General features: G+C 41.8%; 1 protein-coding gene across 9 annotated transcripts in view; it reads left to right on the top strand.

Moving 5' to 3' along the window:
• The window catches only part of NFIB (nuclear factor I B), a 923,658-nt gene that overhangs the window by 476,284 nt on the left and 432,472 nt on the right, over positions 1–14,902 (top strand). For 7 of the 9 annotated variants that reach the window (XM_044061245.1, XM_044061251.1, XM_044061250.1 and 4 more), the window contains exon 3: positions 7,410–7,463. The exons of the other annotated variants lie outside the window; for them this stretch is intronic. In XM_044061245.1, the coding sequence (XP_043917180.1) occupies positions 7,410–7,463 (54 nt within the window). The remainder of the gene's footprint in view (positions 1–7,409; positions 7,464–14,902) is intronic. 9 annotated transcript variants of the gene reach the window in all.

Raw genomic sequence — 14,902 nt, 5'->3', positions numbered from 1 at the left:
GGGTGCTCTCAGGAGCCTTGAACCAGGTTTCTGTCACAGCACAGACATCGATGTTCTCCATACTGAGAAGGGCCTCGAGTGCGTGCATCTTGAGATTGAGACTTCTGGCATTGAGCAGCATTACCCTTAGTTTTTTTCCTTTTTTGTGTTCTAGGGTGGTAGGTTTAGAATTTGAGCCTTGCCTAAAAAGGCACTATGGGGGTGGCAAGAGCCTTTGCCAATATCCGGAAGCCCAGGGTGACAGGTGCAAGCCGTCCCTTCAAGCAGCGTGGCTTGTCCAGCATGTCATCCCAGGCAGACAGACATTGGATCCCCTTTGAATGACACCAGAATTTAAGCCAATTATTAAAGCTGATCATCTTATCACTGTATTGTGGCATCATTCTAGGTGAAGGTAGGATACTGCTCAAGGTCAGGGTCATACCTGCCTGGGCTACATAATCAGAGAGCTCCTCAATGTCTCTTTTCATGTAGTCCAAGGAGGTGCGTCTCAGGTCGTTGACACCAGCGTGGACAATGACTGAGTCATACTTGTACCTGCTGTTGAGAGACCTGAGTGCTTGCGTTATGTGGCGGATTCTAGCGCCCGACAGGCAGCTTACTGTGACCTTCTCCTTACTCAGTCTGGTGAGTGGGGCGTCAGTGTGTCTGACTATGGAGTCACCAATGACGAGTGTGTCTGGCATTGTGTTTGGCCTTAAGGGCTGTGACTGTTTGACACTCTGACTGTGTGGTCTATGTGTTGCATGTGTTGGGTCCTGAGGTGGTAGTTGTTTGGGTGTCTGCTTTGGTGGCCTCTGCTGTTTTGGTAGATTTTTGATCAGAGTCTCCGAGTATGTCTTTGTGTGATTATGTGTATGATTTGAAGTTGTGATGGTACTATGTGTGACTGGGTATGTAGTGTGTGTGGTTACCTTCTCCTCCTGTCTGGTCTTGCCAGTCCTATGTTGAGAGAGCTCAGCCTCCAGTTTGGCCGTATAGTTGCATCTCTCGCATGTATTTGTGTTTTGTGGGAGAAGGAGAGGGTTGTCTGTGTACATGAGACAATTGTAACATTGCCTCAATATTCCCAGGTTCACCAGCTGAGCAGGAGAGGACTCTAGCAACTGATCCCTCGACATGCTAGAAGGAATAGATATAAAACTTACAAAAGACTCCGGGGGATGTGGGTTCTAGGCTGGTGGAGTACTATCTATAATAAGAGTGCTTTATCAAGGTGAAAGTACTGTAGGAGCAAGTGCTAGGCTTTACAGATAGAGAATAGTCTACTTGGGAATCAAGTAGAGATTAACTTTTTAGTTATAGGATACGCTGGTTAGATCAGCAGTACAGTTCGAGGAAGGTAGTTTTAAGGGAAAAATTGAAGAGTGGAATTTAGGTAGCCCGAATAGTTTAACCTTGTTTACCCGCCGCTGCTCTTGTGTGCAACAGTGGCAACTCCGCGCTAAATCGCACTAATGCGTGCTTTATAGCAGGGGGCTGGAAAAAACAGGAAATGGCCCAAAATGGCCAACGAATTACTAGTTGCTGTCTCTAACCACTCCTCTGAGGACAAACAAGCAGCTCAGTACTCCCCACTCCCACTGGTGAGTAAAGAAACTACCTCTGGCCACACAAGAAAATGGAGGAACACAGGAACCAAATACAAAGCCCAGGGATCAGCAAAATCTGATCACTGGAACAACTAACTAGGAAAGTTTAGGAAAGCAGAAGTATTTTTTTGGTTTTTTTAGTTTTTTTTGCACACACAGAAAAATACATTTTAAGTGTAGTATTGCAACAGGTTCTGTTTTGTCTAATATTCTCTCTTTACACTGTCTTCTGCTTTCTTTTTTCTTTGGTGTTTATACTCTTGATTCCTCCACTCATTGTTCTCATTAATTCCATGCTCTATATCTCTGGGGAAAAAAAACAAACAAGAAATTAATTTTTTGGTCACAGGCTATCCCAGGTTTCTGGTACTCTGTATATAATTTCTATTCCTATACTTAGTTCTCTACTCTGTATAGAGCTGTTGCCATGCTCAGGATTTTAGCTTTTTGTTTTTATTATCTTTGATGGAAACTGCACTGTTCTTGTTGCTAGTAAGCTCTGTCTAGTGTGTGTGTGTGTGTGTGTGTGTGTGTGTGTGTGTGTGTGTGTGTGTGTGTGTGTGTGTGTGTGTGTGTGTGTGTGCAGATAACCCAGGTAGAAAAGCTCCACACTCAATATAAACAGCACACAAAGGAAATATAAGCAGTGTGTCATACAGTAATGATTGCAAGCACATGGAAATTATCCTGTAGTAATTATTAGCAAATAGCAGGCTAATATAGCATTGTAGCAAGCATAGGGTAGGCATGTAGGAACTTGTCTCCTGTTAAATCATGTTTGAAGTAAAACATTAAACTTTGCTTTATTGTTTTTATTATCTTTGAAGAAAGATCTGTGCAGCTTTGGCTGCTAATAATGTACAGATTCTACCACACTTGAGATAATTTTTGCAGCTGTCCACATAGTTGTTAATTATATTTAAAGAACTGATACTGTCTACAAGGGTTTCTGTACTGCTTTTATATATTTTATTTTATTTTACATTTGTTGACTGGGCTAGTCCAACTGGATATATGTCCATTTTCAGCAGAGGCCAGGGGAGAAAAGCTCCACATCAAAAAAACATTAATTGCAGTGGTACAATTAAACAAATTAGTGAAAATAATTTAGTTACATACATAGTATCAGGAATTTAAATACAATACCAAAGGAAAACATATATAGAAAGGTCGTTGCTACTGTCCTCTCCTGCTCAGCTGGTGAATCTGGGAATATTGAGGCAATGTTACAATTGTCTCATGTACACGGACAACCCTCTCCTTCTTCCACAAAACACAAATACATGCAAGAGATGCAGCTATATAGCCAAACTGGAGGCTGAGCTTTCTCAACATAGGACTGGCAAGACCAGACAGGAGGAGAAGGTAACCACACACACCACAAACCCAGTCTCACATAGTACTATCACAACTTCAAATCATACATATAAATACACAAAGACATACTCGGAGGCTCTGATCAAAAATCTACCAAAACAGCAGAGGCCACCAAAGCAGACACCCAAACAACTGCCACCTCAGGACACAACACATGCAACACATAGACCACATAGTGTGCCAAACAGTCACAGCCCTTAAGGCCAAACACAATGCCAGACACACTCGTCATTGGTGACTCCATAGTCAGACACACTGACGTCCCGCTCACCAGATTGAGTAAGGAGAAGGTCACAGAAAGCTGCCTGTCGGGCACTAGAATCCGCCACATAACGCAAGCACTCAGGTCTCTCAACAGCAGGTACAAGTACGACTCTGTCATTGTCCATGCTGGTGTGAACGACCTGAGACGTACCTCCTTGGACTACATGAAAAGAGACATAGAGGAGCTCTCTGATTATGTAGCCCAGGCAGGTATGACCCTGACCTTGAGCAGTATCCTACCTTCACCAAGAATGATGCCACAATACAGAGACAAGATGATCAGCTTTAATAATTGGCTTAAACTCTGGTGTCATTCAAAGGGGATCCAATGTCTGTCTGCCTGGGATGACATGCTGGACAAGCCACGCTGCTTCGCAAGGGACGGCTTGCACCTGTCACCCCTGGGCATCCGGATATTGGCAAAGGCTCTTGCCACCCCCATAGTGCCTTTTTTAGGCATGGCTCAAATTCTAAACCTACCACCCTAGTACACAAAAAAGGAAAAAAACTAAGGGTAATGCTGCTCAATGCCAGAAGTCTCAACCTCAAGATGCACGCACTCGAGGCCCTTCTCAGTATGGAGAACATCGATGTCTGTGCTGTGACTGAAACCTGGTTCAAGGCTCCAGAGAGCACCCCAGCACTATCAGGTTTTACCTCATATCATGCATTCCGGCCCCAAAATCCGGACAACACCAAGAAGGGGGGGTGTCTATATTCATCAAGGACACCCACACCTCAAGGTTGGTGGCAACGCACGATGCATCGGAGACCATCCAGGTGCAATTAACCATAGGCAAGACTGCTCTGCAATTTGTAGCATGTTACAGGCCACCCTCTCAATCTCATGAACCTCACATAGCTTTCCTGAAAACACTGGAGGGGATAAATGTATCTCCAAACACCATCATACTAGGTGACTTCAACTACCCAAATATAGACTGGGATCACTACTCAAGCCCCAACACTCTAGCCCAAAGGTTCCTAGAGTTCATAAACTCAAATGCCATGGAACAACTAGTCACCATCCCCACAAGAGGAGAAAACATACTAGATCTCATCATCACGAACATGGGGTCACAATGTTCAACACCGGAAGTATACCCTTCACTGGTGAGATCAGACCATAAACTAATCTCACTGGAAGTCCACATCCCGCCCCCACCTGAGATAAAAAAGACCACAATGAAGAACTTCTCAAAAGACGACTTCACACTTCTAAAGACTGGTGTGGTCTCTTTTAAGGCCCCCGAGCCTGCGGAAACCATTACTCAAGCCACTGAATCACTTACAAATGCCTTCTACCAGCACCTACAGGACTGCATGGATCAGGCAATCCCAAACAAAACAAAGACTCTTTGTACCAAAGGCAAGCGTCCAGTCTGGTGGACCCCAGCCATAAACAAACTCTACAACAAAAGGAGGAAGCTACTACAAGATAGAGCAAAATCCTTAAAAGGGAAAACACCTTTGATCATTATAAGTAAAAAACTAAGAGCTCTCATAAAATCATCCAAGGCAAATTTTGAGAGAAAAGTCGCTAAGGACTCAAAAGACAATCATAAGGCCTTCTTTAGCTATGTTAGAAACCTGGGAGGAAACTCCCAGATATGCTCAGAATTATTTCAAAATGACGTAAAAATTACTGAACCTACAGACATTGCCAACATACTGGCTGACAGGTTCAGTGCAAATCCCCCCTCCCCCAAAAGGTGAGATATCTATACCAGAGGATTGTAACCCCCCAAACATCTCCAACGCTCAGGTGAGAACTGCTCTCTCCAAGGCAAAAAACACAGCATCCATGGGACCAGATGGTGTCCCCGGTTATGTGCTCCACGAACTCAATGAGGAATTAAACCCACAGTTAGGGCAGCTGTTTAATCTTAGCCTCACCTCAGGATACGTGCCTAAGGAGTGGCGTACGGCAACTGTGGTCCCACTTCACAAAGGCGGTGCCTCCACCGACCCTGGAAATTACCATCCCATCAGCTTGACAAGCCTGATCTGCAAAGCTATGGAGAGGATCATAATGGAACTCATAAATAAAGACATAGGGGACTTGCAGACTTTGGATCCGACCCAGTTTGGCTTTGTCAAAGGCAGATCATGCCTTTTAAACTTGGTTGACTTTTGAAACAGTCACCAAGGCCATTGATGAGGGAAAGGCAGTCCACACAGCCTACCTCGACCTGGCAAAGGCTTTCGACACAATACCCTACTCAGGTATCATTGAAAAACTCATCAGCTTAAATGTAAACCCATACGTCACAAGATGGGTTGCAAACTGGCTAAGTGACAGAACCCACAGGGTCAGAGTTGCTGGCGCCATGTCAGACTCAAAGCCTGTCACAAGTGGTGTCCCACAGGGCTCTGTCCTGGGCCCACTCCTGTTCGGCATCTACTTTTCAGAAGTACAAGCAAACACAAGAGGATTATGGCTGACAAAATTTGCAGATGACTGCAAACTGGGTGCCATAGTTGAGAACACATCTGACACAGATATCCTTCAGAAGGGTCTTATAGAAACGGATAACTGGTGCCAGAGCCATGGCCTAAAGTTAAATGCCAAAAAATGCATAGTCATACCCTTTGGGAAAAACAAGGTTACCCCTAGCTACCATATAGGTGGCAACCCACTGAGCTCAGAAGAGGTTATCAGGGATCTGGGGACCCAGGTTGACAGTAACCTTTCGTTTGACACTCACGTTGCCAAAGTAGTTAGGAAGACCTTCTACATTGCCCACCTGATCATGAAGGGATTCACATCTAGATCAAGGGAAGTCATCGTCCCCCTGTACTCATCACTCATCAGACCAATGATTGAGTACAATGCCCCATTCGGAATGTATCTGACACGACACCTGCAGCAACTGGAAAGGCCCCAAAAATTCCTCACCAAAAGGATAAAGGGTCTCAAAATTATGTCCTATGCTGCCCAACTGAAGGAACTCCAGCTCGATTCAGTCGCTTACCGTCTGCTCAGAGGTGACCTGTGCCTGACATACAAGGCCATGTCCAACCCAGAATTGATGAACATGCTTCACCTCAAAAAATCTAGATCCCTCAGAACTGCAAGGGTGGGAGACTTAAACCTTGACACGGTTATTAATAGGACGTGCTGGAGGGATAGATTCATCACCCAAAGACTCCCTATGCTGTGGAACAAAATCCCGGTACATGTGAGGCAGAGCACCTCGCTGGCCTTGTTCAAGAGAAATCTTGACCAATGGATGGGAGATCGCAGATATACCCCAGGGATTATCTCAGTGTCACTGCTTGACAGAGGCACAGCAAAATAATGGGCATAGTATCCTCCAAACTAAAGGGGTGGCGAAAGCCACAAATCTCTGGGCTAGGCTTATAAATGCCCTTGGGCAGATAGCCTAGTATGAACCTATGAACCTATAATAGGAGAGGTTTTCCTCAAGGATAAAAGATCTTTGGATGCTTATAAAAGTGTTAGGTTGTTAGGTGTGAAGTGATAGTATGGGAACAAAAGTTAAGTTTAGAGGAAGAGAATAGTAAAGTAGGTAGACACACATACAGTGTTAATCAGGGTTAGGTGGGCGTTCTAATGACATGCTTAAATGGGCATGCCTTAGCTGAAGGTTGAATGTCGAGTTGGCACCTCGGCGTTCATGAAAATTTACTGCCAATCATTAGCGGACCGGAGTTCCGCTGTGGTGACCCCTAACCGCGAAAAGCCGAAAGACAACAAGTGCAGGGGCAGAGCCATTGAGTTTTGAGGTGAATTTTGAGTTGAGATTTAAAATTTGGAAGTGAGGAAATTGCAGTAAGATTTTCAGGAAGAGATTTCCAGGTTTTCCCAACTATGTTAGAGAACAAGGAATTACCAGCCATATTGTTGGATTTAGTGGTAGATACGAGTAGTTTATTTGAAGAGCGTAAGCTTTTAAGTTTACTGTAGGGGGTAATAAGGGTAGTGAGTATGGGAGTTTTAGAGGGTTTGTACAGGATATAACATTCATTCCCTCACTGCCTTCTATATACGTGTGTGTGGTAACCATTGCTGTAGCATTGCATCAGGTACTGCACAGCTTAGCCTTCCATTCATCATGCATTATCTGCGTCATCTAACATCTATAACTGTACACTGCAGCCTAAGTATTTCCTTACTGTCTAGCATATAACACAGTGATGTATTTTTTTCAGAGTCTGGACAATCAGGAAGTCCTAGCCACAGTGATCCTTCTAAGAGCCCACCAGGTAAGAGACCATTGCTGCTGAAAATATAAATGTATTGCAGTGTAATTTCTGAACATTTGCATTTAATGAAGATTTATAGAATGGATGGGCTAGGGTAAGACACAAAGCCTAACGTTTTTAGCAGTTTCATGCATTGCTAGAACTGAGGTTTATGATTCTTGATTACCTCATGTGTAATAGCAAGTACTCACAATTTGTTCTTCATTACTAGGTAACTTTAAGTTCTGATTTGAACCTGAAATTGAAATGTCAGACACTGAATAAGTTTGGCCTTTAACACAATTTAATTAGTACATGAAAGTGAGTATATGTGAACTTTATAAAGGCCAGTGAGACTGTGCTGATACCTTGTGTAGCAAGTGAACTGTTCTCACTTTTGCTACAACTTCTTTGAGCCCCAAGTTCTGTTCACCTTTGTTCAGTTCACTCTTTAGTGTAGCTGCTTGGTATCCCATGCCCTCTAAGATGTTATTAGTACCCTGTATGTTTTTCTTTAAATTCAGAATACCATTAAGTTATTACATTCAGAGGATGTTAAGGTCAGTGATACATGCAGACTACTTTTTATGCTGAAGACCAACAATATGTATTTTTTCTTGCTTCCTTCCAATGACCCTTACTGTCTGTATGATTCTACATGAAGAAGATTCTCAGAAAAAAAATGTCAGAAAAGGACATATAGAAATTGTCATATCTTCTACGGTGTCATTTTTATTTTATTTCCTTCCTTCTAGGCTACACTCTTGACACATTTTATCTCATTCTAGTTTTCTGATGAAAGCTTTACATGAATCTTTAGGAGCTATGCTGTTGTATGTCCTTGTCATAAAACAAACTGTTTTTAACATTTTTCCCTCTATTCTGTTCCCCTACTTCTTGTGACTTTATAGTGTGTTATCCACGATATGCCTACTTGAATCCCCCCCATCCCCATCTTTGGAAAGGGGAAGACCACCGCTGAAGATTGTGGTAAGGAGATTTGTGTGTGTTTCCACTTATCCACATGGAGGTTGATGGATGCACAGGTGAATGAAAGGCCTACCATGATTGTTTTTTTGAGTTTTATTTTTCCTAGTCATCCCAGTCTTCCCCCATCAATGCATCTGTCCCTTCCAGGGTTAAAAGCTGTACATCCCAGACTGGATGAGACCTTTATGGTCCATTTGGCCCCATCTAGGGGGGGTACACATTCAGCCAATACATTTCACTGGAAGGTGAGAGGTATGTATTACAGAGAAGGCCAGATGCTGGTCCCATAGTGCTCCCTGCCCTGTCCTACCTGAGCCAAAGCCTAGCCTTCACATTTGGCACAGTGGCCACCTGGTAGCAGAGAGATGTGTGCTTCTACAGTTGTCTACCTCCCCATCAGAGTGGTCCTTGCACAGCTTCAAGCACCATGAGCCGGCCATGCTTCTTCCATGCCACTTCCACTAGTGATTACTGACCTAGTGGCAGACACTGACAGCATGGCATGTCTTCCTCCCCCAGGATAGGTAAGCTTCCATTGGTGGCTGAAGCCCATCCACCCTGCCCAATCACTCAGCGAACCATACAGCTAATGAAACAATGGGCACCTGCGCCACATTCTGCCCTTAATCTTCTACGTCACAGGGCCACACCATAAATCATAAATTCTATGAATATATGTTAGCAAGTTCAGTACTGACCAAATATTAGTTCAGAGGATCTGTCTGCAGTCGTTAATTGTTGGGATTTCCTCTTCTAAGAACATTACTTCTCACAAATTTTTGCTTTTACTATGTTTATTTCAGGTGTGTGTGTGTGTGTGTGTGTGTGTGTGTGTGTGTGTGTGTGTGTGTGTGTGTGTGTGTGTATATATATATATATATATATATGTATATATATATATATATATATATATATATATATATATATATATATATATATATATATATATACACACATCCTGCCAGTACATGGTGTGACACTGTACACCAGATCTAGGAAGAGTGTCCAAACATACTTTTAGTTTTGTTGCTCACGCAGTTTGGGTCTCAGGCTTAATGCTTGTTGTAGGACATATTACACACTGAATGCCTAAGGAACTTGAACAATCTAAGTTTTCATAGTGAGAGGTAAAGCACCAGCCAGGATGAATACCAACATTGTCTTTATTGCCAGAGAGAAGAACACAATGTGAAGTCTCACAAATGCTTGAATTATAACCTGACTATCATAAGAAAGGTGGTGCAAGGCACTCAAGGCCTACTTATCCCCTAGTAGGATGTCAGCTTTAAAAGATGGCCAGAGCATGGATCAGCAGATTGGTCTCTCACAGATTCTTAGTCGTGAATCAGATACCATGAGGCCAGGCAGGAGGCAAAAATTCCTTCATCTAAGTCTGTTGGAGAGCTGAAGTACCTTGGAACTGTCACAGTAAAGCATTTCACTTTGGGAGCACACATTGAGTGAACTATAAAAGAACCACATAAAGTAATGTTAGTCTGTACTGTATCAAACATTACCTATCACCTGCTGCTAAAAGATATGTAGCTAAAGTAATACTACAGCGCAAAATACTGTAAGAGGCAGTAGTATGTAGGTGCATATTGTGTTATGTTCCTCACACTTAATGCAGGAAGGGACAGATGCCAAATAACTTACTGTCAGTGTAATTGTGTTACTCCAGTGCAAGTCTGCCCTGATTCCGAAAATCTTGCTCTTGTTGAAGTGACTTACAGTGCATGTATACACAGAGTAAGTCACTTACACAGACAGCAAGTCTTTTGAAATCAGACCCTAAGTCTCTTAAGATATAGGCTTCACAGAGGACTCCACAACAGTCCTGACTCCCTCAGGACCCCATATAGGAAGTTCCCTCAGGACCCCATATAGGAAGTTGGTCTACAAGTTTTGCCATCATTGTTGTCCAGTAGTTTTTGGACATTATCTCCCATGGCCACGAATTAAGAGATTTTTGTTCCTCCCTTATCAGAAGACTCCTTAAGGGACTAATCGACTTCAACAGGAATTCCATAGCAAGCTCAAACTATAATCCTTAGTTGGGGTGTAGAGTCTGTCTTCCTCCTTTCTTCTTCTGACTTAGAAAAAAAATGACAAAATGTTATTGATGACGTTGCTTCATTTCAAGACACAGAGGTTAAATTAGCTGAAACTGTTGAGAAGAAGACTGATTCTTAGGTATCAATATATTTCAAAGCCTTAAACATATTTGGCATACATGTTTTTGCAACAAAGAAAAACCTTATAGACCGGGCATCCTCTGTGGTTAGTGAGTTTCCCATTAGAGGATAAGGACAAGATGGTTTAGATGACTGTAAGTAAAACTTCTAGGATCTCACCTCATATTTGTGAATGTGTATATTTTATAGCATATTAATCATTTAAGTGTGCTGTTTCTAGCGTTATGAGTATGGCTTGACTAGAAAAGGATTTGGACACTTCTTTTATCATTAATGAAAGTAATGTTCCTTTACCTCTGCTGTGTTGAACTGCTTTGCAGTATAGTCTGTGGACTGTAAATTTCGTTAGTTGAGTGTGAATGTTGTTGTAGTCCCTCCCCTTCCATTTTTTGCAAAGACATCTAGCAAGACATCTAGCTTTAATGATATTACAAGAGGATCTGCTCATGTTCATATATTTGTAGGTGCTCTACTAGGCTATTGATTTTTGAGGATCTTGAGAAGCCTAGTCCTGCATTCCCATGGTGACTACTAGCCTTTATGTTTTGCAAAATAAATTTCCAAAGGTATGTGGGGTACTTACATTTTTCCCCTATCCATGAGGGTAACCGGTGCTAAACCAGTGGTGAATTTGCAGGTACCTGCCCTTGTGTTCAAGGCATGTCCAAAAGCAGACGTGATATATTTTAGCATTTTTTACCTTGATAGTGTTGTACACCATCAAGCTTTGATCAGAACAGAGGAGTTGCTGACATTCTTACTCCTCTGATACCACTAATGATTAATTCTACTTCAAAGTAATACATACGTAAATGAGAGCTTGTAATGTTTACTGAGAATCAGCTGCATTCCAAAGGTGAATTGAGGTAACTGGTGCTTAAAGTTTGCTCACTTTGTGCTGCAGCAAATATTTGGCCTTCAGCAAATTCCCTTTAGTATCGGAATGTGATGTCACAAAGCAAATATAGATTAAACACAGTCCTAGACAAGTAAAGTTTTGCTTCAGTGATATTCTTCAGATTATAGGCCATAACAGCTGGGAAATATACAGTTTACTAACAAAAAACCATATAAAGGCACATTTAGTAAGATAGTGCTTTTTGAACAGTGAGCCATGGAGGATAAATTTAATTTCCATAGCGTACCAGTCACACAGGTGTCACTTCAAATGCACATTGATCGTATATCATGTGTTCCAGGCATACACATTGAGTAGTATCAGTGTCAAAAATACCATTACATTTCTTCAACAAGTAAACCAATGCAGCAGCTTCAATTAAAATAAATGCATGATCACCCTGGGGTGAAACAAGTAGGATCCCATTTGGTTTGCTAATATGAACGCACATATGAAGTGAGCTTACAGAAAGGAGCAAGTCTGCTTGAAGCCTGACCACCTTTTTGTGTCATCAGGATACAGGAGCTTGTCTTCTTCAAATAATGACGTTTGTAAGAACACAAGCAAAAATGGTGATGACCAGAATCATAAATGACTGAGAGCCAAAGTATGAGCAATATGCAAAATAAAGAGGACACACTGAAACTGGATATAAATAAATACATAAAAAATAAGTGATTATTCTGTCATGTACATTTTCACCTCTTAAGGCTTCATGAGATTATTTATGAATAATGAAGCTCCTTACTTTATAACCACTTCACAAAACCATCACCAGAGGACAGACATGCTGTGCTTCCACATGGTAACACTGAAAACACAAGTTTGAATGGTGTTAAAGGTCATTCTTAGTAATACAAAGTGGTATTAAAAATCAGGAATAATTGTAATTCTGTGGTGGTTCTAAATAGGGATGAAGTTATAGCCCTTGTTCACAATCCAGAAAATACATTTAAATTAAAATAATCCGTGTCTAGTTACTTTCATTTAGGGACTGAAAAATGACAACATGGTGTGGGGGTTAAAATTCCCCTTGTGTGATAAGTAATATACTTTCCTTCGAGTGTCCATCTTTCATACTTGACCTCTTGGGAAAGTTTATTCTGCGACTACTAACGGGGGCCCAAAAGATCATGTTTCAAATTATTTCATTGCCACTTTCTTGGCCCTTGATTTTAATTTGTGTTGCTGGTTAAGTCCTGGCTTTTGTGTTCTGTGGGTGAGGGCAACTTTTTCCCCTCTGTTTTTTTTTCCAGTTTCTTTTCTTTTTTTTTTGCCATGTTAGTTTTATGATTATAGTTTGGTGCTGACTGTTGGGAGTTCCTAATGCTAAAGGAGTGCATATGATGTGCTGGATTGCTTTTTCTTGTTTTTATTTTCCCTCCCTTATTCCAACATTTGTGATAGAATGGGAAGTCAGGTGAACTGCATAGTTGCTTTCAGCAAATTATGTTTGATATTGATGTTGGTGCCCCCCACCTTATGACTTTTTGACCTTGTACTGTATCCAGTGGTATGTTGTGGTTGTTGGTGAAGTTGATGTATGGGTGGCAGTGAGAGGTATAGCCTGTCAAGCCTGGCATGTTGATCAGGAGATACGAGTAAAAATGTCTGTCAAAAGGTGTGACAAAGGGAGATACTGCCAGCGCATCTATCTGGAATTTTGCAAGTAATTATATGTCTTTTGTGAATATCAACGTGATTTATATAAGATGCTTGTGTTACAACTGTATTAGAACTGTATGTTATATGTATATCAGACTTGTTTGTACAGACGTGTTGAAACAGGTATTTGCAAAATGCTTGTGTTTAAAATGGATCCACAGTGTGCCCTGCTGGAAGAGAACAGAAGTGTACATGGACTATTGTAACTGTTTAAATGTATATATTCTAACAGTGGACACTGGAACACAGAAATAATGGCTGAAATTAGATTATTTTATGGCAGCTAGAGATAGAATTTCTGTACTGGGGAGCTTTCTGTATTATCTTGGAAGTGTTTTATTGTTTTTTGTCTTCCAGCATCTGCCAAAGATCTGAGAAAAGCCCTTGACTATGTATTTTTACAGGTAGATGCTAAATGCTATCAGCTGCCATCAATGGTTGTTTTGGGCCTGGGGACTAGAAGTCAGATGATAAGAAATGATATAATTCTGCAAGCTAGCCCAGCAGTAATATTTGAGATATTAATTTGGGAGGTCTCTGAGGGCCACGGTGGTGCAGCGGTTAGCGTTGTCTTCATGCAGCAAGAGGTTCTCCCATTTGATTCTCAGCTGGAGCACCTTCTGTGTGGAGTCTGCATGTCCTCCCCGCAGTCGAGTGACATTAAAGACATGCAGGTAGGTGCGAGCGTGAATGGGTGTGCCTTCTTTGAAGGTTGGGCATCGGGCTGGCAACTCGGCACCATAAAATCCACTGCCAATCATTAGCGGATCGGAGTTCCGCTGTGGTGACCCCTAACCGAGAAAAGCCAAAAGACATTACTTTTTTTACTTTGAGAGGTCTCTGAGAGAGACAGCATTCTGTATTCTGTCTTTGACCTGACAGCAACTAGAAGATCCATTCACCACATCTGCCTTGCTCTTAAGTAAGTTAACTGGGGTATAGTAATTCTTTTAGATATAGTTAGGAATATAGTGAAACTTAGTTTAGATATTTTTCTTTATTTATTTGAGAGTCTCCTGCAGTGTTGTTTTAAATATTTCCTGTGGTTTTGAACTCTGATGTCACTGTGAATATATATTTAGTATTGTCTTGTTCTTTTATTATTTATTATTAAATATATTTAAACCTTTCTTTCTGGCTGATCTGTGTAGTGATATTTAAATTCTGAGAGTACTTGCCAGCCTTTCCCAGGTATGTGTGTGTGTGTGTGTGTGTGTGTGTGTGTGTGTGTGTGTGTGTGTGTGTGTGTGTGTGTGTGTGTGTGTGTAAATCAAACCTCAAAGAGTGTGTGTGTCAGCTACTTGGATAGGGACACAAAGCACTGGTTGGACAGAGAAGGTGCTGAAGGTCTTGGCTTGGCCACTCAGCTGAAAGCTCAACTCTATAGCTGTGCCAGTGGGGAGTCTTATTGGGGATCTGGAGAAAGAGGAAGAAACCAGCCCCAGACTGACTGTGGTCGCTGTGTACTCTTAAGGGAAATTGCACTTGATACAGAGAGCTGCATCTGGAAATACTGTGCGAATACCTTGTCATCGTCTAAGTGTGCATCCCCCACTGTTGCCAGTGGTGAGGACTGAGACATCTTGATTATTGGTCCAGTGGTGGGTCATCACAAAAGGTATTATCCACTTTGACTATTGTAGCAAGACAAATAGGGAATGCTCACATTCTAATTTGTTACATAACATTGCCTTGAGAATACTATGTTCTAT

This window comes from Protopterus annectens, chromosome 2.part0 (genome assembly GCF_019279795.1).
Source record: "Protopterus annectens isolate FY-2018-M chromosome 2.part0, PAN1.0, whole genome shotgun sequence".
Lineage (NCBI taxonomy): Eukaryota > Metazoa > Chordata > Ceratodontiformes > Protopteridae > Protopterus > Protopterus annectens.
This window is presented reverse-complemented; position numbering and strand designations above follow the sequence as displayed.